General features: G+C 37.4%; 1 protein-coding gene and 1 long non-coding RNA gene across 3 annotated transcripts; one reads left to right on the top strand and one right to left on the bottom strand.

Moving 5' to 3' along the window:
* Positions 1–99: 99 nt before the first annotated feature.
* On the bottom strand, positions 100–7,005 carry LOC122655941. 2 transcript variants are annotated; one of them, XM_043850334.1, is made up of 4 exons: positions 6,828–7,005; positions 5,342–5,778; positions 3,699–5,266; positions 100–2,102 (listed from the first exon to the last, which is right to left on the bottom strand). In XM_043850334.1, the coding sequence occupies exons 1-4, from the start codon at positions 6,989–6,991 to the stop codon at positions 231–233; spliced, it is 4,041 nt and encodes a 1,346-aa protein (XP_043706269.1). In that variant the 5' UTR covers positions 6,992–7,005; the 3' UTR covers positions 100–230. The 2 variants fall into 2 exon arrangements, with proteins under 2 accessions (XP_043706269.1, XP_043706270.1); XM_043850335.1 differs by having other exon boundaries at positions 3,699–5,236.
* Positions 7,006–7,637: 632 nt separating this feature from the next.
* LOC122654232 lies at positions 7,638–12,815 on the top strand. The gene is made up of 3 exons (XR_006331885.1): positions 7,638–7,818; positions 12,465–12,472; positions 12,803–12,815. It is a non-coding gene; the product is annotated as an uncharacterized LOC122654232 (long non-coding RNA).
* The last annotated feature ends 10,700 nt before the right edge of the window (positions 12,816–23,515 follow it).

The raw sequence follows: 23,515 nt of genomic DNA, 5'->3' as shown, positions 1-23,515 counted from the left end.
GTTGGTTAAATAAAAAAAATCATGATTTTAACTCTCCTTGGGGCCTAACTATCCACAAAAATAAAATAAAATAAAATAAAATCAAGAAATGTTCTGCTGTCCATATGCTTGTGCCTCAATTGGAGTTGGTTAAATAGATGCAATTACTCACCTGGTCAATGGAAAACGCATGGTGGTAATTCTATTGACTTCCTGCTGAGTGTTCTAAAGAGATTAAATCTGTCCATGCTCTATAAATGTTTCATTTTCTTCGGTCGCTTGTTCAAATCAATATTAATAAGCTTCCTTTTCAGGTGTCCAGCTCCAATCATGTAAATATTTGCATTTTCTGGTACAGTAAAGTCGGCTGGATTCCTGTTTAGTGTGCAGCTCAGAATCCCGCCTATTCTTTCCACAGAAGAGACTGTTTCATGTTTTCTATCAACCTTCAATTCAACATGTTTGGTTAAACCTCCCGCTGTCTGAGATCGTTCAGGAAATTGTCGAGAATCTGAAGCTGGGAGAAGCAGACACTCTTTCTGTGGATTGTGGATCATGTATTCATGATTTTCATTTGTACGACTATTTCTGCTGGCAGACATGTGTAATTTGGGGCCTTGAGTTCGTGCAGTTGAGTAGGATCTTTTCTCGTCTCCTCTGTCTTGATATTTTAAGGCACCAGGCAATGCTTTACCCAATAAACCATTTGTAAACACAGTGGCCCTTTCAAAACTAACATCATTCTGTGCAAGAGAATCAACAGCTTTGGCAATGGAAACTGGAGGAAAATGTTCAGAGGATTTGCCTAGACCATGTGTAAACACAGTGGCCCTTCCAAAACTAACATCCCTCTGTGCAAGAGAATCAACAGCTTTGGCAATAGAAACTGGAGGAAAATGTTCACAGGATTTGCCCAGATGGTGACTTCTACTATGGTAATCACATGAAGATAAGTTCCCCAAGGCCCCATTGCTCTTTGATACACTAGCCTCTGGCCCTGGCAATTTATTGATAATCTGATCATGGGCATATGGAGGATCTTTAAGGAAGCTCTCTCGATTCTTATTCATATTTACAGGAGTACTTGAGCACACCCCTGCATGCATGAGTCTGAGCAAATGCATAGCTGGTAACGTCTCATTATTATATAAATCTAATGACCCTCTCATTTTTGGATGATAGTCATTTCCCTCATCTGTGCAAGCAAACAGATGTTCTGAATGCGCCTCCCTGTATGTCTCCATCTCAGAACTTCCTTTTTTCTTTTGAAGATGGCTAGCTTTTAGATTCAAAGATTTCAGTGTATGATCCAAGTTCACATTTCCCTCAGGCAATGGACCGGGAGATTGCGATAGCCTGTTTGAAATGCTCACTTCAGTAACGAATTTGTGAGGGCTATTCGATTCAAAAGGCATTCGAGACGGCACTGTGGACCAAACGGATTGGGATTCCACAATGGAATGTTGTTGCAAAATTGCCTGAGAATTATGATATGCGCCCAAGGACTGAACAGAGGAACTTAAGCAGCTTTGCCCCACAATATCTCCATCCCAACTACAATTTTCAGTACCACATCTTCTTCTTGAACCAATGACAGGATATGAGACTTGACTTGGTATCTTTCCTTGGCGCTCTGGAAATTCTTTAAATCCACTAGAGGCCTGAGCTTGTTCCAGTTGACTTCTACTGAAATTGATGCTGCAGTATTCTCCATCAACAGTAGAAAGGCAAGCATCTGAGTTTTGTTTGGTGAGTCCCCCACTTGGACCTAAATCAATGTCATTTTTTGCATTGCTGGACAGGGATGTTTGCAAGTTAGACTTCTTGTGCGGTAATCTCAACATCTCATTCCCAAATGCTTCAGTGCAATCCATTAGCTCAGTATCCTTATCTTTCTCAGTTGTCTCTGGCAAGCAGGACCTGTTCTCTGTAGCTTCTTTGGCATAATCATGATGCCTCTCATACTGATTTCTGGCCATGAGTTCTACAATTTCCATGGGTATATCATCTGAAGCTTCCCATTCACACATCTTATTGGCCATGTTCTCACATTGATCCATTGAAAGTTTAGATGGCTCTTTAACATCAGCAGCATTCTCATAATTGCACGCATTAGAGGAATCCTGAAATATGCCACAAAAAAAAAAAATCTGTAGATACATACTATACCAGTTGAGTAGGTTTGTTCAAAAGAAACCATTATACAAGTAAAAAAAAAAAAAACCAAAAACACTGAGCAAAAGAGGGAGAAAGAGGAGAAAGAAGAAATCAAAGTTATACAATAAGTCACATAAATATGCATACAGAATGAACCACATTTATATGTTTGCATTACTACTTAAATATAAATTCTCATCAACGGGTACCAATAGATGAATATAAACTGTCCATATGTAGAAAACTAGGCATAAATTTTACTTGTGATTTCACCTCACAAAGTTCATAACTCAATTAATATAGCACGAAGTATAATGATCTGATTACTGCATGTGCAGATAATTAAACGGAGTCACCAAATTTGCTGGCTGAGATCAGAGCAATGAAATTCTTGCTCTAATTTACAGCATATGCAGATAATTAAATGGAGGCATAAACCTTTTTTTTTCCTACAAGGGCAGGGTTCTCAATAGACCAACGTTTTGGTTATCAATATGAAAGATACATAGCCATGGAGCGCAAAATCTATCCTTAGTCAACATATATGGGTTTTATCTAGCTTTGAATTCAATTAAGTCATTCATACATCAGGGGAAGTTAACCAACCAAAATCGGCTAGCTTCCTGGAATCTATGAGACATGTAGGAGAAAGATCATTTCTCTCCATCTAATATTCCTGCTACTCTTCTGGAGCTTGTATAGGAGGATGAACAGCACTGTACTCTTAATTGTACTTTTTTGTATAAAGAAAATACTTTAGACTCCCTCTGCCCCCCCCCCCCCCCCCCCAAAAAAAAAGGGGAAAAAAGGAAACTAAACAAGAATACAGTAACAAAGTATAACCTGAGAAATTATAAAAAAAAAAGGGTAAATGCTATGAAGTAAACCTGAAACTTTAAGAGTGTTTGTCTAAATTGGGAGTTACTGTGGATTGTATATTTCTCTAGCATTATGCTCAAATAAAATAAAATATATCATAAAATATCAAGCACCACATTTATGAGGGTTGACAAGTACATACTCTACTCAAGTCTTAAGTGAAGCCCCCAATCATCATAATTCTAAAGCAAGAAGAATCAACTCAATTTCCTTGAACAAGAGGCTGGACTTGGGATTGACATCAGTGGAATTAGAGGTGGGTGGTATTCAAATAAATCAAACAGATTAACTGTGGAATCCTTTCGTATGATCTTTTACCAAAGAAACCCAATGCATGCACAGAAAATTACACTTGATATTAAAAAGAAAGTTTACAAGAAAAGAACAATAATGTTTTCCAAACTAACAAAAACTACATATCAGGGATGCGTGTTATCATAATTTTAAGTCAGGAATAAGAAGAAATAATTCGCATGACCAATTAAAATTTTCAAGGTGGTTGAGTTATCAAAAAAAAAATTAATTAATAAAGGTCGAGCTGCCACCAAATGGTTATTTATCATCAAGAAGGTTAATTGTCAATTGTTCAATGACAACACTGAAAATGAGAATGGGGATACTTCAATTTGAAGTAATATAAATGTCACATATTTCTAGGGCATATAGAGGCATAAAGATTGTACCTTAGGCTGGCAAATGAGAGGAGAACTAACACTTTCAGATCCTGGGACGGTGGCCCTACATTCAATTACTTGAGGCAAGTTCTTTTGCCTCTTATACAGAGTAGCCTTTCTATGGGTCTGCATATGACGTTTCAGACCACGATGTACTCCTCTTCCAGTAAATGGATCTCGAACAGAATTCAAACTATCAGATGGAGCAACCTTGTGCTTCCTGTCCAGGTATCTCTTTAGAATCAGATCTTTGCGTGACATGCCTTCTCGCCCAAGCATTACGGAGGACTTCTCACCTTCAACCTGAGGTACCTTATTTTTCTTCTCATCAAGGGCAAGATTTTTTGTTTTTTGTTGCGCAGCCACATAAATTTGGGCACCCGGATTTAGATCTGTTCCTGCAACTGCTTCATCAAAACATTTAATGGGAATAAGTTCAGACCCCGCACACTTGATTTCTGCATCTTTCCTAATCTCAACTTTACTAGAAATACCATCCTGATGATGTGCCAAGGAAGACAAACTACCTTCAACCTGAGACATCTCCTTTTTCTCCCTATCCAGGATCAATTTTTTATCATTTCCATGTTTGCCCAAGGAAATTTTGGAACCTAAATATAAATCTGGCAGGAAAGACGCATCTCCTGTTAGTTCACCATTAGCATTTATAGCATCCATGCTTATGGTCTCGGAATCTTCCTTAAGGATGTTAATGTTTTCAGTTGCTCCTCTTTGCCAACTCATTCTGGAAGATCCCTCATCTTTATCTCGTGACAGCTTGCATTTCTTTTTCTTACCGAGCATAACTTTTTTATCAGTTCCTTGGAAAGCCACTTGATTGTTGGTAATGGGATATACACTCATCCCAGGGGATGCTTCTGGTGTTGCCTTTGATTGAGAAACTTCTGTCTTCTTGTGATCAGTTTTTGTATCTCTTTCAGTGTAATGAAGCTCACTGGATGTTGCTAGCATCTCTCTTCTTATTATATCAGTCAGTGAACACACCTTTCTTGGTTTGCTCCCACGGGACGTGCCACCTGAATTACCCCGCCGACTTACATGATGTTGATCTTGAAAATCTTCTCCAGCTAAATTCTCATCTTCTGAAGAACTATCAATTGATACCAGGGAATGAAGTTTTCTTGTTTGACACATGACAGCATTTGAAGCCTCATCTACCTCAGATATCACAGAAGATGTAACACCATCTCTGTCTCCTACATTGGTCTGTGATAAATTGGTCCTGCTAAACTCAGGCTTTTCTGTTTGAAAGATTTCCTTTGAACGGTTGACATATTCATCACCTTTCGATTTGAGAGTTTCAGCTTCCTTTTGAAAGATTTCATTGGGACTCGTAACCAATTCATTACCCTTTGATTTAAATGGAGTAGCAATGGCAGTTCCACTGGAAGATAAATCACCTCCCTTCTTGCCAATTGGAAAATAGGTGTTAAACGTGCCTCCTTTTGTAAAGTTTACTCCTGCAAGGCAGGTATCAACTTTCTTTAGACTGGCTGACCTACAAACTGCCAAGTTCATGTTCTCTCCTGCAACAGTATCAGACAATCTATGAATATTTGCAGGAAAAGAAAAAGGATGAACCATACAATTAAACTTCCTTTAACATCATGGTGAGGTTGGGTAAAACAGACCTTCCATGATTGGGTCCACCACTTCAGCTCCCTTCTCTTTCTTGTTCCCAAATAATGCCGGCCAGTGTTTATCATTATTCACAGGAAGAGAAACATCCGAGCTGGATTTCCTTGCATCAACTATGTTGACTTCAGATGATTCTTGAAAGCTAGAATTCAACTTTTGTGCATCACCACAAGACAAAGTAGAAAGGATCCCAGGTGAAGTACTAGTTTTAGTTTCATACACTCTATTGCAACAACTTTTAACCACTCCAGTTTCAATTGGAGTATCTTTGGCATCAGTCTTTCTCAGACAATTTTGGCATTGCCACCATCTGAATTGAGGAACATGTAGAGGAGGAAGCATTTGTTCCTCCAATTTGTTATGGTCACCAACAGTAGGAAATGGCCAACAAATCTTCATGTCTTTTCTACGAACCTCAGCAACGTATCCACTGTATATACCAATAGACTTGTTAGAAAGATAGAATAAAACAGCTCACAGGAGCAGCGTACCAGGAACAAAGGCCAAAAGTCCCAACAGTGGAACTACACTAGGACAACACCCAACATGTTTAGAATCCCTAGCGACACCAACTTTTTCCAACTAATTAGCCAAGGTAATGCTACATCAAGCTATATATCCAATAAAAATAGATGTTCAAAGAGGACCAAAGAGATCAACCCTCCAAATGATATGACACAATCTCTATTGCTCAGTAACTCAAGATAACCAAGTTAGAACAGTGGAAGAGTCATCTTCAATCTTACAAAAGAAAGACAACAGTAAAGGATGAAGGGTGCTTAAGCCAAAAGGTAAGGATTTAGATTCACTGGTTGATGTTTCAGTATCAAAGGACAAGAATGCATGAGAGACTATAAAGCACCAACATAAATAAGATCTTCAAGAACAAATATGTGACACTGAAAATGTTCTCTCATCAACCTAAGTGCATGTATGGAGGATTTCTGTTAGATTATCGATCTAAATGAGTGAACTTTGAGTCCTTTATCATGAAGTTCTTGTCTGTAATTGGTTAGAATGAGTCCATACACCTTTCCCAAAACATGTATATATACTACCTTCAAAATGAAAAAATATTGAATATTTAATCAGAAGTAAGAATAATTTAACTCCAACTGTATCAAACAAATGCCATATACAATGGTTTCTTCCCTCATACATTAAGAATGAAAAGAATCATGAAATTAAAAAAACAAAAATTAAGAGAGACATAAGATATCGCTCGGCATACTACTTCATCAATCCCAATTTCGAAAATGAAAATAAAACTAGTAGAAGCAACAAGATTGAAGTATCCAATATTTCATGATGATGATGATGATAGCACCCTAATTATAAAAACTCTTGGAATTTTAACATACACATTACATGCAATACACTAGAGGTTTGTTTTATCAGGAAAAGAAAAATATTCAACAGCCAAGAAAATGTATGTACCTGCAAAGGCAATGAAATAATACAGTTAATTTTAAGGCTTACCGGATCGAAAAATGCTCACATTCATCTGCCTTGTAATTTTCAGCAGTGTTGTCTAGCCGACTAGGGCCGGATTCAATTAATTCGACACCAGACTTCTTTGCAACAGGAGTTAAATCATCTCTTATACAGTCGCCCTCACCCTCCCCCACAACATTCTCCTCCATCTTGCAAAACCAAACGAATAATACTGCAAGCCCACAATTCATTCCCTCTTAGATTCACAAAGATTGAAGAAAAAAAATCAAAGAATAAAGAGGAATTAGACAGCGATAGCATTCTCAGAACTGTAAAACCCTAAAGAGAAGAAGAATTATATTTGCTCTCAACCAAAACCATGGATCACCAAAGCTCCTCCACGGTTTTTTTTTTTCGATTAAAAAAAATAATGGAGAAGCTTAATATCATTTCACAACTGTAAAACTCTAAAGAGAAAAAGAATTATATTTTCTCTGGACGAAACCGAGGAAGAGCTTGTGAATATATGTAGAGTATAATGCCTTGATAGCGAAGAATCCAAAACAAGGAAAATATATACATCGAAGATAGGAAACCACAGTCCATACCATACAAGAAACCTAATCAAAAGTGAATCTCAATGTCTCCACATAAGATATCGAAAGCGATATGGTCCAATAAGCATCAATTGTTCACTCTAAACACCTAAAAAATTTCTAAGGTGGAACTAACTCAAAGTGAACTTCTGTAAAGTCCGATCGCAAACATAAAATCATGAAAGTGAACAGTAAAGCAAGCAGTACTGCAGATGGTATTAGAAACACTTGGAACCCTAACCAATAATAAGATGAGATTTAAAAAGCAAAGAAACCTGAAGTAACGGAAGCGATAGAGACGCAGATGATATCCAAGAAAACCCAAAAATGGAGGAGAAATGGAAGTGAGCTCAACCACAGCTTGGATCGATCATCATATTACGGATCGTATTAGCTACTCAACAAGAAAATCAAAAAGGGATTAGAGAGAAGAATCAGAAGTTACGGAAGTTTAAATTATAAAGCGAAAACGATCACTCACATAAGCTCGACGACTCAGAAACGGCTTTGGCTTGCTCACGAAAATATAACAAAAGAGAGAACTTCACGATGCGAAGCTAATAAGACCCATTTGGATAGAAAATTCGGAACTTCTTGAGTAGAATCCCAGTGCGCAAATCGGTAGAAACCCTAGTAGCTCTTCTAGGGTTTTTTATGGGTTGGAAGTGAAAGGCTTCTCGATGCTAGCACGAGAGAGAGAGAGAGAGAGAGAGAGAGGAGCTCTTCTATCTTTCTTCTTTATATATATATTCTTTTTCCAAATTTCTTTATCCGCGAAAGGAAGGTTTTAAAATTCCGCTTATCCATTTCATCGTCATCGTATGTAATGTAACGTAAGAAGCGCGTGTGTGTGTCAGTGTGTGTATGAGAGAGAGAGAGAGTGTGTGTGTGTGTGTGTGTGTGTGCGTGGGAGACAATTGGGAGGCCTCAATATGTCCCATGTTTCTGGTGATGCCTCATCACCTTTCTTTACATATAAAAAAACCCTAAAATTTGTGGTAAAAAACGAGAGAGAGAGAAAGAGAATGAGAAACCCTAGCCCTAGTCTGTCGTCATGTCTCCGTCTTGTCCTAAACCCTAACCCTAATAAGTCATAAAGATGTCCAATGCTTCCAACTGGAGAGAGATTCTTTCTTTTGACCTTCTGCGATTTTTACTGCCTTTAAATTCCCAGGTACGGTAGAGAGAGAGAAAGAGAAATAGAAATAGAAAGTAGAGAGAGAAAATATAAAGTGGGGTCATCACGATATCTTTGAATGAGATATCGTCCTATATATATATATATATACAGTAAAGCACCGGCCCAGCACCAGTACTGAAATATGATGTGGAAACGTGTAAATGATTTTTTATTTTTTTTTGTAAGAGAAACGTGTAAATGATAGATAGAGTAGTAATTGGTTAATACGGTCATTTTAACTGTTTTTACAACACCATTTTTAACTGTTTTACCAGTCACCGTAAATAGTATTATGACACCTTTCTTTTCTTTGAAAAAAAAAAAAAAACACTTTTCTTAATGAGGGTGGTAGTAAGTAGTAACTTGAAAGATCAGATCTTACTTCTAAGTAAAACTTTGGTTGGTTTCATCTCTGATATTGGACCTACTGGGAACATGGTCTGCACTGCACTTTTTCAGATGAAAGAGAGGGAGAGAGAGTGGTCCCATCAAGATGAACCAAAGGTAGTAGCTGTCAAGTTTGATGTTTCCAATTGCAACTAAACAAGCCTGTGGAGCATGATTGCTATACTTAGATTGAAGTTCCTGACCTAACTATTACACTATTACCATCAGTTTATTTGGGTTTGGTCATTGTTGAATGGAAAATAAGAAAGAATACCATTTAACCATTTAGAATGATTGTGATTCAAGTAAGAGTTCTCTACCCTCCCCACCCCCCAAAAAAAAAATTTTGAGAGCTATCTCACTTCTTAACATTATGAAAATCGTACGGATTTTATGAAATCATGTGCTAAAAATGGCTCGAATTCGTAGTTAATCATATTTTCGATTGAAGCAATTGACTATTTGATCAGAACTTAAACTTAACATTTTTTTTTATGTATTATTGGTATCAAACCCTTCATTTTTTGGTGGAGGTATCAAACCCGTCACTTGCTCCATCATGCATGAGTGAATGGAGAATAACATTACCATTAGAAGGATTATGATTCAAGAGAAAGCTCACTTTTTATTTAACGTAGCCTCAGTGTACGGATCGAAAGAATTGAACACACATTCTTCAAGGTGTATGGAAGTATTGATTCAAACACGAAAGACTGAAAATGAATGCAACAACGGAAACACCAAGTATATATCATACTCTTCAAGTAATGATAGAGGATGGAAAAAGCTACAACTCTTTTAGGTTGCAATGAAACTCTTTTAAATTCCAAGAGTTGAACTCTTCTAGGTTCAAACTCAACTGAGTCAATTCATTCATTCAAATTCTTCTCTACAACAATGAGTATAGGTCCTACATATTTATGGCATGATAAAATCCTAAAATTAAGCTCTAAACTTATCTTACGGCTGAAATTGCGTAGAAAATCAAGGTAACCTATTTTTTAGGTAAATTCTTTGTCATAATACATCTCTATTTTACTTGGTGAAAATAAAATCTCCTAAAAACTAAATCAGGAGGCAAGATATCCTTCCTTATGTGTTATTGGGAACCTTCAAGACACCTTCAAAATTTGTAACCAGCCAAATCATCCAAATCTTCCAAAAGTGTAAGTCAACTTTTCAAAAGGGAATGCTCCAAAACTGATTCGAGATCTTCTGTAAATAGAAAGTCATAAGGTAAAAAAATCAAAATACAAAGATATTGGTCATAGGATGGATACTTTCCAAAAAACCTATTTCCAATATTGAGATTAAGACCCGTTGCTCTCATGTGTCCAGCCTTATGATCAGTATATGCGGTTGACTTACCAAAAAAACCGGTAGTATGTCCAACTCTCTCCCATACATTACATACATTATGGGAAAAAGGTTGCGTAAACCGCGTTACTCCTGCGCATAGACAGAGAAATGCACGAAAGTATTGTGCTGCTTCCATGAAAAGGCAAAAATCTCACCCATGATGATGCTTGCACGCATACTCCCATTAGTCAGCATGTAGAATCCTAGGCAGCGGTCTCTTTCCCACACATTATATATTAATTGACGTTGCAATTACTATCACCACCTTACACTTAGCCTATAGTTACTAAAACTATCCTACCTTAAACTTCTTTTCTGAAACTACCCTGCTTTTAAACTATTACATCTTCTTCTACCCTCATGTTTTTAAATACCCAAATTGCCCTTCCTTTTCACCTAACAATCCTTTTAATCTATTTAACCTGCCATTCTTATATTATGTTTTTATTATTTTTTGTCATTAAAATAGTAAAAAATGAAAACACCCACCTACTTCTTCTCTCTTAATTTTTACTCCATTCTTTTTTCTTTTTCTTCTTTTTTTTGTATTTTCTTCAAATTTTTTATTCAATTAATTTTTTTATTCAACATTTCATCCTCATCGTTCTTATTCGAATAGACCAAAATGATAGTAATTGCCCTTTTCTTTTTTGTGCAATATATAGACGTACATTAATGTGGATTTTGACATTGCCATTTGCAATAATACTTGACTTGAGGGTTTACGTACTGACCACATATCTCATTTTGCTGGTGAGCCAATGATGACCCCATTGATGACGCATGGCAAGGGAGCTTTTTGGTTCACTATGTCAGCCGCATTGAAATGCCACAGAACATCAATTATATTCTTGTGGGAATTTAATGGGTATAACTAAGTGGCACTGTTCTTTGTGTCGCAGCATAGGTTATACCCAGACACATGGGGTGGGCATAATGACCATCCTGCCCCCTGAATGGTAGATCCATGTATCTGGTACTTACAGAAAACATTCTCCCTTTAATTTATTAATGAAGAACATTATTGTACAAGGTAGGTTTAACCGTTTTAACCTACCTAGACCACAAGTTCACCAAGTCTACCTTCTTTTCTAGAAAAGAGAGAGAGAGAGAGAGAGAGAGAGAGAGAGAGAGTAAACTGGCTTTTTGATGGTTGGGTTATTTTCCATTTTTTGTTCTATGAGAGAGAGAGAGAGAGAGAACTGGCTTTTTGATGGTTGGGTTATTTTCCATTTTTTATTCTATGATAACTCCTCTCAGTAAAGTGGATTTGAGAGAGAGAGAGAGAGAGCATGAACTGGCTTTTTGATGGTTGGGTTATTTTCCATTTTTTGTTCTATGATAACTCCTCTCAGTAAAGTGGATTTGAAAGCTTAAGCTTTTGCAGTAGAGAGCATGAACTGGCTTTTAGATGGTTGGGTTATTTTCCATTTTTTGTTCTATGATAACTCCTCTCAGTAAAGTGGATTTGAAAGCTTAAGCTTTTGCAGTAAACCATGTAGTGCTTTACTCGTTTAATTCAATCAGAAGAGACTGGAAGTACACATTTCCGCAAAATTTAGATAGTGGGGAAGCCAAGTTTTGTCTTTTAACTTTTGGGTTTTTTTTTTTTTGGTATCTCCATAGATCTCTAGTCTGTACTTGAATCTGGAAGTTAGGGTTTTTTTTTTAATTTTTTTAATTAACATTAATACTGAGCATAGGAGAAAGGGAAGAGTCTTTTAATGAGTGGGTCGAAGTGGGTTTACTGGGTCATATGATTATCAGAGATTCTCCTCTTTTTTTTAAAAAAAAAAGTAGAAAGATGAGCTAGAAACCTAAGTAATTCATGTTCTTTCTTGACTTTTTCAGGTTATTTAAATGAATTCTTCTTAAGAAATTATTACATTATAGTTCCTTTTCGTGTAAACCTAGACACTTAAGAGACCCCACCAAAGCTTATATATTTGGGAACTATAATCCTCTCCTTAGAAGGGGACCCTCAAGGCCGGTGAAGTGGGCATTGATGGGTTATGAGAAGAAAGCATCATTTGTTTTTGTAGTAATAAGAATATAGCAATAACAGTACGTAACTGTTAATAAGCTGATGAGGTCCCATTTCGTCTTTTTTTTTACTTTATTTATCCAAATGTTTCTTTGAGTGCTTTTCTATAAAGTCAGTTTGATGAGTACTTTAATGTAAGTAGTATCCTATGCCGCTCCTCTTCAAAACCAGAATTTTTTTTTATTTATTTTATGTAAATCATCAAATTGATGCTTGTCTTTCAAATATATAGCTGTTTTAATTTACTAAAATTATTGACAGGGAATCACAGAGGTCGAACTCAATTCCCATTAAATATTTGGGTGTCCCTTTGATTTCTAACAAGTTGAGGTTTGTTCTCATCAAAAAAAAAAAAAAAAAAAAAGTTGAGGTTTGTTGATTGTGTTCCCATGTTTGATTTGGTTCGTAAGAGGTTTGAAGGGTGGAAATCTATATTCCTTTCCTATGCTGGTAGAATCCAAACTTATTTTTTCAGGAATCTTGCGGGGTGGATACATTTATTGGTCAGGACTCTTTGGTCTTCTAGGGGCAATGATGGTGAAGGTTGAATCAGCATGGGGTTGGCGCAAGAAGGGATTGGAATGCTATATGACTCTGTAGATACCCAGTTAGTGTTCTTTCTCCCTTGAAATAAATAGAAAGAAATATAAAAATTTAACAAAGTTTTGATTATCCATTTACATCCCTATCTATGAATGAGCTAACTGGACCAGCTCCATGCTTATCTCTATTGGCCTTGGTGTGGGCTGATCTCCGTAATTCTTTTGGGGGTGGTTACGATGGGCTTCAATCTTCTCAGCTATAAGATACAGATTTTCATCAGAATCCATTTGGACATTGGAGCTTCTCCAGAACTATTCCTACGTATGGAGGAAGTAGATCCTGAAGTATAGAGACCGTGCTTGCCCCTTTGTGCATCATATCATTTAAGCTTTAGCTTTTGACGAAGAGAAGTCAGAAGCTATAGCAAATTAATATTGCAACTCCACTATGGCCAGATAAAATCATCATCTAGGTTAAAGAAGAGAAAAGACAGAATAGAAGATGGGAATGAGAACCCTAAAACAAGAAACCATATTAAATCAAGAGAAAAAGAGAGAGAGAGAGAGAAAGAGAGATGAGATGAACCACACATTAAACCCCACTAGTCATGCTAAAGCTGTCCCAGGAGTACTTAGATGAATTGTTGGTTAGGTGGTGTTGCTTGGCCACAATCTGGTGATACAACCACACAAATATGAAAAAACCCCACTAGTGCATAAAAAAGCTGAACCAACACTTCACAGTCAAAAGGGTATTGGCTGGTTGCATCCCGGCCACAAGTCTAAGTCTTCTCATTCTGAATGCTCCATCAAATTTTTCTTGGATGCATGTACAGATAGTGATGCCTACAGTACAGCAGTAGAATCCCTCTTCAATGACAAAGAATGTACCAGTCATTAAGAAGTTGATGTAATGGAATTAAGGAAGTCTTAAAATTCCATTATTGCTAATGTCTTCTAGAAATTCTTGTAGATGAGTTGGTGAAAAAAATTGCGTGGAGGTTTTGTGTTTGTGGTAACGATCGAAACCCTAAGTTTCGTTATGAGATTTGAATGATTTATCCCATCAATTACATCGATTTCAATTCATTTCCGCCAAATCGTACCCACAGTGACTCTATGTATAAAAGATATTAATTCCCCATTACTTAGTTATTTTTTGGTAGCCTTATTTTAGTATAGGTGAATTAGCTGAGTTTTTCTTTTTTACTGTTGTTTGTTTGTTTATAAACTACTCCAACCACCCCATTACTTAGTTGTTTTTTGAGGGGCTTATAAGGGAAGAAAAAAAAAAAAAACCATTTACAACAACCACTGTAAATGTTACTGTACTAATGGTGAGACTTGGAAGTATCAGTAGTGATTAGTGACTAGTGAGAGTGAAACTCACTGGCCATGTGGTTCCAACCACACATGTCAAACCACTTTTGAAGACATTAATATTGGGTATTATGAGGATTAGTAATATAAAATATGCTTAAGTAATTGCTTAAGATGAGGGATGAGATTAATTAACAATCTGTTTGCCATTACGATGAAAGCAACTCCAAGACTAAGTCATTCACCATATAGATCGAATTATTGGGTTTAATTGGGAAAAAATTCAAAAGGGAACAAAACATTCATAAAAGCACCTGAAGATGCCATGGCAAAATTAGCTGCAGCTAAACCTTATAGGATTGAACATTGAAATAAGAGAAAATGACGTACCCAGTGTACGAGGCTCCCGCCACTGTATGCGGGGTCTAGGGAGAGTCATAATGTACGGAGTTAGGATCGTCTCCAGGGAGCAGGGAATGCCCAGGGTGCTGCTAGCCGTTTGGCTGTGCTGCACACATTCCTAGGCGTACGCCAAGATGTGTGCGACACAGCTCAACCGCTGGATACCCCCTGGCAGCACCCAGGGCACACGCCTCCCTGAAGACGAGCTAAATTCTAATGTATGCAACCTCACCGCTATTTCGTAGAGAGCCTGTTTCCAAAGAATCGAACCCGTGACAATCCTCTTTTTTTTTTTTTGGTAGAACCAAAGTCCACCCTCTTAACACTGAAATAAGAGAGTTTCCTAAAACCGTAGCTGTGTTTGGTATGAATACATCCTGGGTCTAGAGCGCGTTCTGAAACTCAATTTACTTAATTGTAAAAATACACTTAAAACTCTATTAAACACTCCCTAGAATTCTTTAATCTCTTCAACTCATGTAGAATTCACTTGCCGGCCACAAATCTTTTTGCTTAATAATTGAGCCTAAAAAATGTCAAAATTGTACGTAAAATATTGCATACTACGTAGTTCCATTCGGCTCTCTTAAAAATTCTAACATGTACCCTAATACCACAAGGGGGAGGGGTGGAGGAGGGGAAGCTTTTGGGGACAATTTTAATTAATAGTTCAATTAACACCAAGCTTAAAGCCTTAAACATGCTTAAGAATATGATGGGCTTGGATGCTTTCCCATTTTTGGATGGATTAATTTCGGTCTATGATGTTGTTGGCAGAAGGATTGCTTTCTGTGTTGTGATCTACCACATTTGATGGGAGAGGAATATAAGAAAGAAGGTTCAATTCTTCCCATTCCTATCAGCGGATTTGGAATTCCATAAGCTTTGATGCTATGTTTTGTTTTGGTTTGGCTAGAATCCGTTATCCTTCCTTTGGTTCTGTTTGGTATTTTTCTTTTCTTGTATTAATTACTTTTTTCCCCTTTGGGTTTTAACGTTTTTCACTGAGGAAGAAAAAAAAAAAAGACAAAAGTTTTCCTCCACCCATATAGGACTGTTCACCCACCATCCTAGGGTTCACAAATCCCACCTAGAGTTTTTGTATGGTCCAAAATATCCTCCCGATACCGATTCCCACCCTCTCCTGCTCATTGGATATTTGGGATCACCGTTGGAAGGAAACTCGGTCGGAAAAAAAAATGTAAGAAAATAGCAATACTTGAACCCAATTAGTTGCAACTCACAAAGCATTGACTCTTGTTAAATCATTATTTCCATAAGGGCAAGGATGTTGGCATTCCATTTCACCTCCAAATAACTTTACCTTGTATGAAAACATGGAAAAACAGTGCAAATTTGGGTAAAAGGTTTCCTTCACTGGTTGGGTGTCAAGGATTGTCGTCTCATCAATAAACTCTCATCCTTATTGACGAATTCGAAAATACATTTCTTGATGTAGAGAACTTGGTTTTAAAATTAATATTAATCTAAGCAAAAATGATGTCAACCTCAAAAATCAGTAACCTCACACGCTTTACATCCTGATCACATAGTCCTAAAAAAACTAATTTTTATCATCCAGTCTCAACGCAGTTAGTTGAGTAGATAGAACCTAAAACTTAACACGTGTCTGGTCGAGGGAGGCTTTCCATCAAACTGTGAACTTAATTAAAAGTGTCATCCACATGCCTTGAAAACACAGAAAATTATCCTCTCAGGTGCCCTGCCCGGTACAGTTCCCTAGTGCCTCTAATAAGAGAAGGGGGGGGGGGGGGGGGTGGAGCCCACCCCGGCAGTGTGTTTGGGAGGGGGATAAGGTAGTCATTTCTGCCCCCCTATACACCTTAGCCCAACCCTAAGTCCCCTTAGTTGGGCCCAGGCTTGGCTCGACCCTGATTCAGGGCTAGAAAAATTCAATCCTGACCCGTCGTCAGGTTTGAGTCGGGCTGACCCTGATTGGCCCTGACCAAGGGGGTTGGAAGGGAGATGCATGGGCTGGCAAGGCTGGGAAGAAGAAAAAGAAGAAAGAAACAAAGAATGAAGAAATTTCTGGTCCGGTTGGTGTTGTGACATCCCGAATCGAGGTGGTTCTAGAGGAAGAAGAAGAAGAAAGAAATAAGAAAGAAGAGAAAGAGGAAGAAGAAGAAGAAGGTAGGGTCGGATTGGATCGGGCTGGGCTCAACTTAAGACCTCAACCCTGACCCATCTCGGCCTTGACTCAGGGTAAAAAATTCTCAACCCTAACCTGCTCCAGGGCCAGGGTATCTCAACCCAAGCCAAACTTGCACCCCTAGGTTTAGTGATGTTAGCAAAGCCCAAGCATTAAAATAAAAAATAAAAAAAAAAATGGAAGAAGAAGAAATTCCAATAGTGTTTCTTTTCCCCAAAATCATAGGAGATTATCCTCCTTTATCCTCGTTATGGAATAATTTGACAACAGATTGAAACTATGACCGAAGAAATTTTAGATGACTCGTTTCATTGCCCAGAAAAAATATTCTATATATGGTAGTAAAAGAATACTGTATGGGTATATGACAATTCAAAGATTAAAACTAAAACAAAAAAAGTGCATGATAGATAGGATGAGAATCCCTTTGACTGAGACAAAGTTTGTTTAGTAAGTTCTCAGAAGCACCATTCAATATCATTTCAAGATAATAAAAGGCTTTTCCAGGTCTCTCTATCAGTTCAACAAAGAGAAAAGAAGGCCTGAATCCATCTGCTACTTCTAATTTTAAAAAAAAAAGATTAGAAAGATCTGAACTAGTTATGCTTCGTACCATACAGAAAAAAGTTTTTAAAAAATTAGCTAGTAATGCACTTTGTACCATACAAAGTTCTAAGTTAATCTTAATTAACGTTAATTAAACACATTAATGCTCCATATCTTATAACGTATAAATCCTATCACCTACTACCCTGGGGCCTGGTGCCCCCACAAGCACCAATGAGGCCAAAACCCTACATGTAAGAAAGAAACGTATATAGAGAGAGAGCTTTACAGAATAGCAGGTGTACGTACGTTACAAAAGTTTACGTGAGAGAGTGAGAGAGTGAGAGAGATAGGATCTATGGATTGTTCAATTCCCTAAAAGTGTGCACTTGAGTTCGGGATAGAGATATTGACACGTGGTAGCTCGCACATTCAATGGTGTCGAGCTCGAATAGAAAGGAAAAAAAAAATGAAAGTCAAGAGTCGACACCTCTACTCGGAATTGTCACACTGCACACTTTTAGGGAATTGGGCAAGATTATTTTCCACGGATCTATAACAAAAGAGAGAGAGAGAGAGTATAGGAAGCAGTTCTATAACAGAGAGAAAGAGAGAGAGAGATATCAACAAAGACAGCGAACCTATAACAAAAATATAAAAGGGAACTTTTATGCATGTTCAGATCTTTCTAAGTTTGGATCGTCTGATAAACGTTAAAAATAAGGAGGAATATGAAATGTAAGGAAATTTACCCTCGTTGTAAATTTACACAATGAGTATCCGGCAGCAAAACAAGCTTGGTGATCTATTAATGGTGCTTCTTCTTCTTCTTCAGTCCTCTCTTGTAAACTTCAAGGATCTCTTACAAGAAGTTAAACATTACATACCATTCATCATCGCATGAGATAAAATCGATTACTTTGACTTGAAGTGGTCATGACTTTCTCTCTGCAGCAACCAACAGAATCATGGTATCTCCCTATTAAAACAAACACCAAAAAACCCACGAACAGAAAACAAAAACAGAGCAAGATGACACAAAGATTTAACGTGAATTACACACCAATACGATGTTTTAGGATGTTTATATGCGAAACTGAAGATGTTTCACACTCCGTAATGGAAGAAAGTTACAATGGATATCTCTAAAAAACACTCAAAACATCACTGCTTCTCTCTTCTCAAAAACACTCAAAGCGGCGTTGCTTCTCTCTTCTCAAAACCCTAACATGAAAACCCCAAAATCAATAGAATATAAATACTCCTCCAAAGGTCATTGGGTCGGGTTGTACCATAACCCTCTGCTACCACCACAGATCTTAGAAAAAAAAATTCCATTCGGGTCGCCACCACAATATCTCGTATGTCGATGCCAAAATATGTCAGTGCGGTACAATCTTTGAAACGGATACAAGAATTCAACACACACATAACGCTCCCATTTCATCACCTCTAATGCACTTCACTCAATGGGGCTCACAAATGATGGTGCGATAAAAAGAGGACCAGAATCCTATAAATAACTATTAGGCTTTCATCCTAATAAGGGAGACACCATATTAGATATGATTTTGATTCTCATATTTGCAACCTCTATTATGGAATAGGCAATAAGTTGGCGATTGTCTCATGAGATTTGATTTCATTTTACCTTCTCACTTTCAGTCATACGGACCGATGTAATTAGGCAACCTGATCATTCGATAATTTTGGGGAAGCTCTCCACCGATATAATTAGGCAACTTGAAAATTGGATTTTTTGGGGAACCTCTCTATTAATTAATAGTCAAATTTGTTGGTTTATCTCAAGTATGATGTAATCATGTTGATGAACATTTATTGATCATTTCACTTTCTCCCTTTCTTCCAATATCTTTCTTAAGCATCGATTCTTTTCTCTAATTCAGTCTTTTCGAAACTTTCCAACAGTATTTCTTTTCTAATGTGATTTTCTCCTTTTATATATATGTCTATATTTGTCTTGTAGAATGTAGAATCTATTATTTGTGTTTTGAAACTTATAGGTGTGTCATGGTAAGCCCCATTGTGCGTTTGAGGTCCCCTAATGCTGAGTGAACATAACAGAGCGAGTCCCTAAGTAACCCAGGAGTTAAGTGGTCCCTTCTCACCCTTGTTATTTTGTACCTTGTTATTTTGTACTTTGTACTAAAATATCCTTCATTTTCTACCTTATTTTTGCAATTTCACTTGAGCGACATCAATTTGATGATAGAGTGAGTTTCGATTCTTGTGGTTAGCAAGTCTATAAAGTCGACACGAAATCAAGAAGCACACTCAACAATGGAGAACATGATTGATGATCTAATCACCACTTTGGTCATTGTATCAAACTCGAAGTCAAGTTCTTTCAAAATGGGGGGAATGATGTAGTAATGATGATGAGATATTAATGTTCACTCACTTTCTCCCCTTCTTCCAACATCTTTCTTAAACAATGGTCTTTTCTCCAATACACTCTTTCCAAGATATTTCAAATGGGACAAAGTTTTCTTCCACCCATAGAGGACGGTCCACCCACCATCCTAAGGTTCATAAACCCCTCCTAAGGTTTTAGTATGTTCCAAAATATCCTCCTGATACCCATTCGCGCCCCCTCCCACCCCTTGGTGAATGAGATCCCATTCACCGTGGGTGGAGGGAAACTCGATCCTTTCAAATGGCTCTTTTCCATAACGATTCTTTTTTCCTTTCTTATATATGTATATCTTTTGGTTTAAGATTCATTCTGATCCATTTAAAATCTGACTTAGGAGCCAAATAAAATAAGGACAAATGGAATACAAGGTTTGAGATTTTTGAGACTTCAAACCTCTTAGAGTGAAATGGGCTAGGAATCTGCAATCCCTAATCACTCGTAATGCTGGCTCTAACACCACTCAGCATCCATTCTAAGAATTCTTAATAACTTGTCTTTAATTGCTTTTCCAGAAGATTAAGAAACAAAGGACATCTGGAAATTTTCTTTTGATAAGAACATCCCAAATGTTTTAAAAAATATTCACTTGCCATCCTAAGGGGGAAAAAAAAAACCCTCCCCTTCCCTCACTTTATTTTTAACAAGGAATCAGATCCTCGAATAGGCCAGAATTGATCCAAAATCGAAAGAAATCGGCAAAAAAAAAAAAACCCATAAACCCTAGTTTCAATATAAGATCAGGCCGAACCAATATGATTTTTCAACCCCTGCTTAGAAGGAATGGTTAAATCACACCTCACCTTTCGCTCCCCTACTATTAAAATGTAGGACTATGAACTCTACAAATCCCTCATCCTACTTCCAAGTTATTTGTTTGTGGATGCAAGTAATGAACTCATAATGTCACTAGTCATTAATTTCCAACGGCTATATTTTCAACAATAATATTTCAACGATTCTGTTCCAATGGTTATATTTTAACGGCTCTATTCCAATGACTATGTTTCGAAAACTAACTTTCTCTTCCCCTATATAAATTTTTATTGTGAAGTATAGAAAAGAAAGGGGGGGGGGGGAAGAATTGGAGTCCAATGTGACCTCTTATGGTGAGTGAGTCCCAATCTTGGATTGAATGTGTCTCCATTTGAATTTGAGGTCATTTTGTGGTTGAATGAATCTCATACTTGGGTTGAGTGAGTCCCCAAACAATTCCAGAGTTAAATGTCCTTTTTGACCCTTGTTATCTTTTACTTTGTTTTTCATTTTGGTAATAAAATATTATATATATTTTTTACTTGCATCACAGAGGAAGACTCGATATTGAGAACCATGCCAGAGATAGAACTGTTAGAACAGGAGTTGGTTTGAATCTTCAAGGCGTGTTACAGAGTTGCTTTCCTTAAGACGAAATTCGTCGATCCCTACTTCCAGATGCAAATAGGTTGCAGACGAATTGTCTCCCAGGATACAATGAAGCCCAAACTTGTTGATTATCTTGGCTGCGTATTGCACAAACAAAGCCAAGATTGAGGCCTGAAAGCCTTTTGAGAAACAGAAAAGCCAATAGCAGAGAGATTTGTTTCCTGCAGTAAAACAGATTCTCTACAAGATTACCTTTGAGAATGAGGGAGGAGAAGAACGTTTTGGATATCTGTTCAAATTTGAAATACCTTTGGGTATTAATAAGCCACTTGACATCTGTTCCCAACAGATGGATCCTTCCATCTTTGAATCTGGTCTGTTAGATCATAACTGTACGATCTAAACCGTCCAAAAATATTACAGTCATAACTGTTGATCAACTGTATACATTGATCTTTTCCAGATTCAAATTTGACCACTGGATCAAAAGGAACAGTCCAAATTAGATCTCGCTCGAAGCGATGCACGCATGTGCGCCACTAACGCCTCTATAACCCACTGCGCATGCTGTGCGTGCACGTGCACGCTTGAATGAAAGTCCCCGCACATGCACCATAGCATTCACTGTATTTATTAATTTAAACAACAAGTAGTGCTTTATTAAAAATACTCAAAGAAACAACTTTACGTTTTCGATGTGGGACTATTCCCAATGCCATTATGTGGAAAAACCTCCAACAAAAGCATGAATTGAAGAAGCATGATAATGACACTTGGACGATGAAGATGGCCACATCAAACTCGATGACAAGTTCTTTCAAAGCGGGGAAGAATGATGAAGTCATAGCATCACTAGTCTTTAATTTTCAATAGCTATATCCTAATACTGTTATATTTCCAACAGCTCTTTTCCAGCCGTTATTTTCTCACGGTTCTATTCCAACAGCTATATTTCAACAACTCTTTTCCAACGGCTAGTTCTCCCTTCCCCTATGTAATCTCTTGTGGTGAGTGATTCTTTATTAGATTTTGAAGTCCTCTTGTGGTTGAGTGAGTCCCAAAGCAACCCCAGATTCAAGTGGTTTTCTTTGATCCTTGAGTTAAGAGCTCCTCTCTGATTGTTGTAATCTTGTACTTGATTCCTTATTTTGGCAATAGAACATTTCTATATTTTTAAGCTTATTTTTTAATTGCATCAAATATATAGTTTCTAGGATTTTTACAACACGTGCCCTTTTGATGAGACTTTAATGATTAAAAATAAAATTGAGATTATGCTTCGGGTCTCAAGTTGTGTTTCACGATCCAGAGGTGCACTAGCTTTGGCTTTCCAGCAGGAAAGAGCCAACAATTCAAAAAAGGAAATGTATGGTTAACCTATCGTTATTAATCATTTAGATTTGTGCATAGTGGTTTACCACATTTGGTGGGAGCGTAACAAGAGACAATGGACGTCCTCATCCAGGACGTACCATCAAATCTAGTCAGATATTGCTTTTAATGTTTGTCATAAAATTCTCGGAAAAATATCTCTTGCGATTCCCTGACTGGTACAATCCTTCTAATAAGAAGGGGTGGATCCCATTCAGGTAGAGTGTTTGGTTAGGGGTGAAATGGTCATTGCCCCGTTGTTAGAGAACCGTAGGACCTGTACCGGGTAGGGAATTGTAGAGGATAAGATCCTAAAATTCACTATCCTCTCCCTTTGTACCGATAATGTGAGAAATTGGATCACCCACTTTACAACCCTGGCCTTTGGATACCAAAATACACTTGAGCATCCTTGACTTTTCCTACACTTGGAATTTTTTTATAGACGGCCCGTTTAGGAAAAAGAGATCTCTTAGATGGCACACCTAGTTTAATGCCAAATGGAAGAATGATGTGAGAATTTCAATAGCTGGATATTGGACGAAGGGTCTAGGTTGACCATTGCATCGAATCAAATTCAATCTAATATACTCTTTTGTATTAGAATTACCCTTCCATTTATGTCCATGCATCCGTGTCATAGGCTATATTTTTTAATATTTTATTTTTCTATTTGACAAATTCAATTTGGGCAAACACTTGATATGTGAGTATGGGACCTTGGGATCTACTTGTCACGAAATTTGAACTCCATCTAAGCTGGCATATGGTAGATACTGGGCTACCTTGAAAAACCTTTCCAAACAAGGTGCCTAGATAAACCCTTCCCTCTTTTGGATGGCAGTACATGTGACACATGGGTCCCTATTTTAGGTGATCCTATATGAAAAAAAATTTGCCACCTATAACAGGAATGTTCCTGCTACAAGGCTAGCAGCCAAGGAAATGGAAAAATTCACTTTCCCCTTTGGATACATAAATACCCTCCTAAGTTTTAGTATTTTCAAAAATATCTTT

The sequence above is a fragment of the Telopea speciosissima genome, chromosome 3, assembly GCF_018873765.1.
Source record: "Telopea speciosissima isolate NSW1024214 ecotype Mountain lineage chromosome 3, Tspe_v1, whole genome shotgun sequence".
Lineage (NCBI taxonomy): Eukaryota > Viridiplantae > Streptophyta > Magnoliopsida > Proteales > Proteaceae > Telopea > Telopea speciosissima.
Note: the sequence above shows the minus strand (reverse complement) of the source record. Positions and strands in the feature narration are given on the sequence as shown.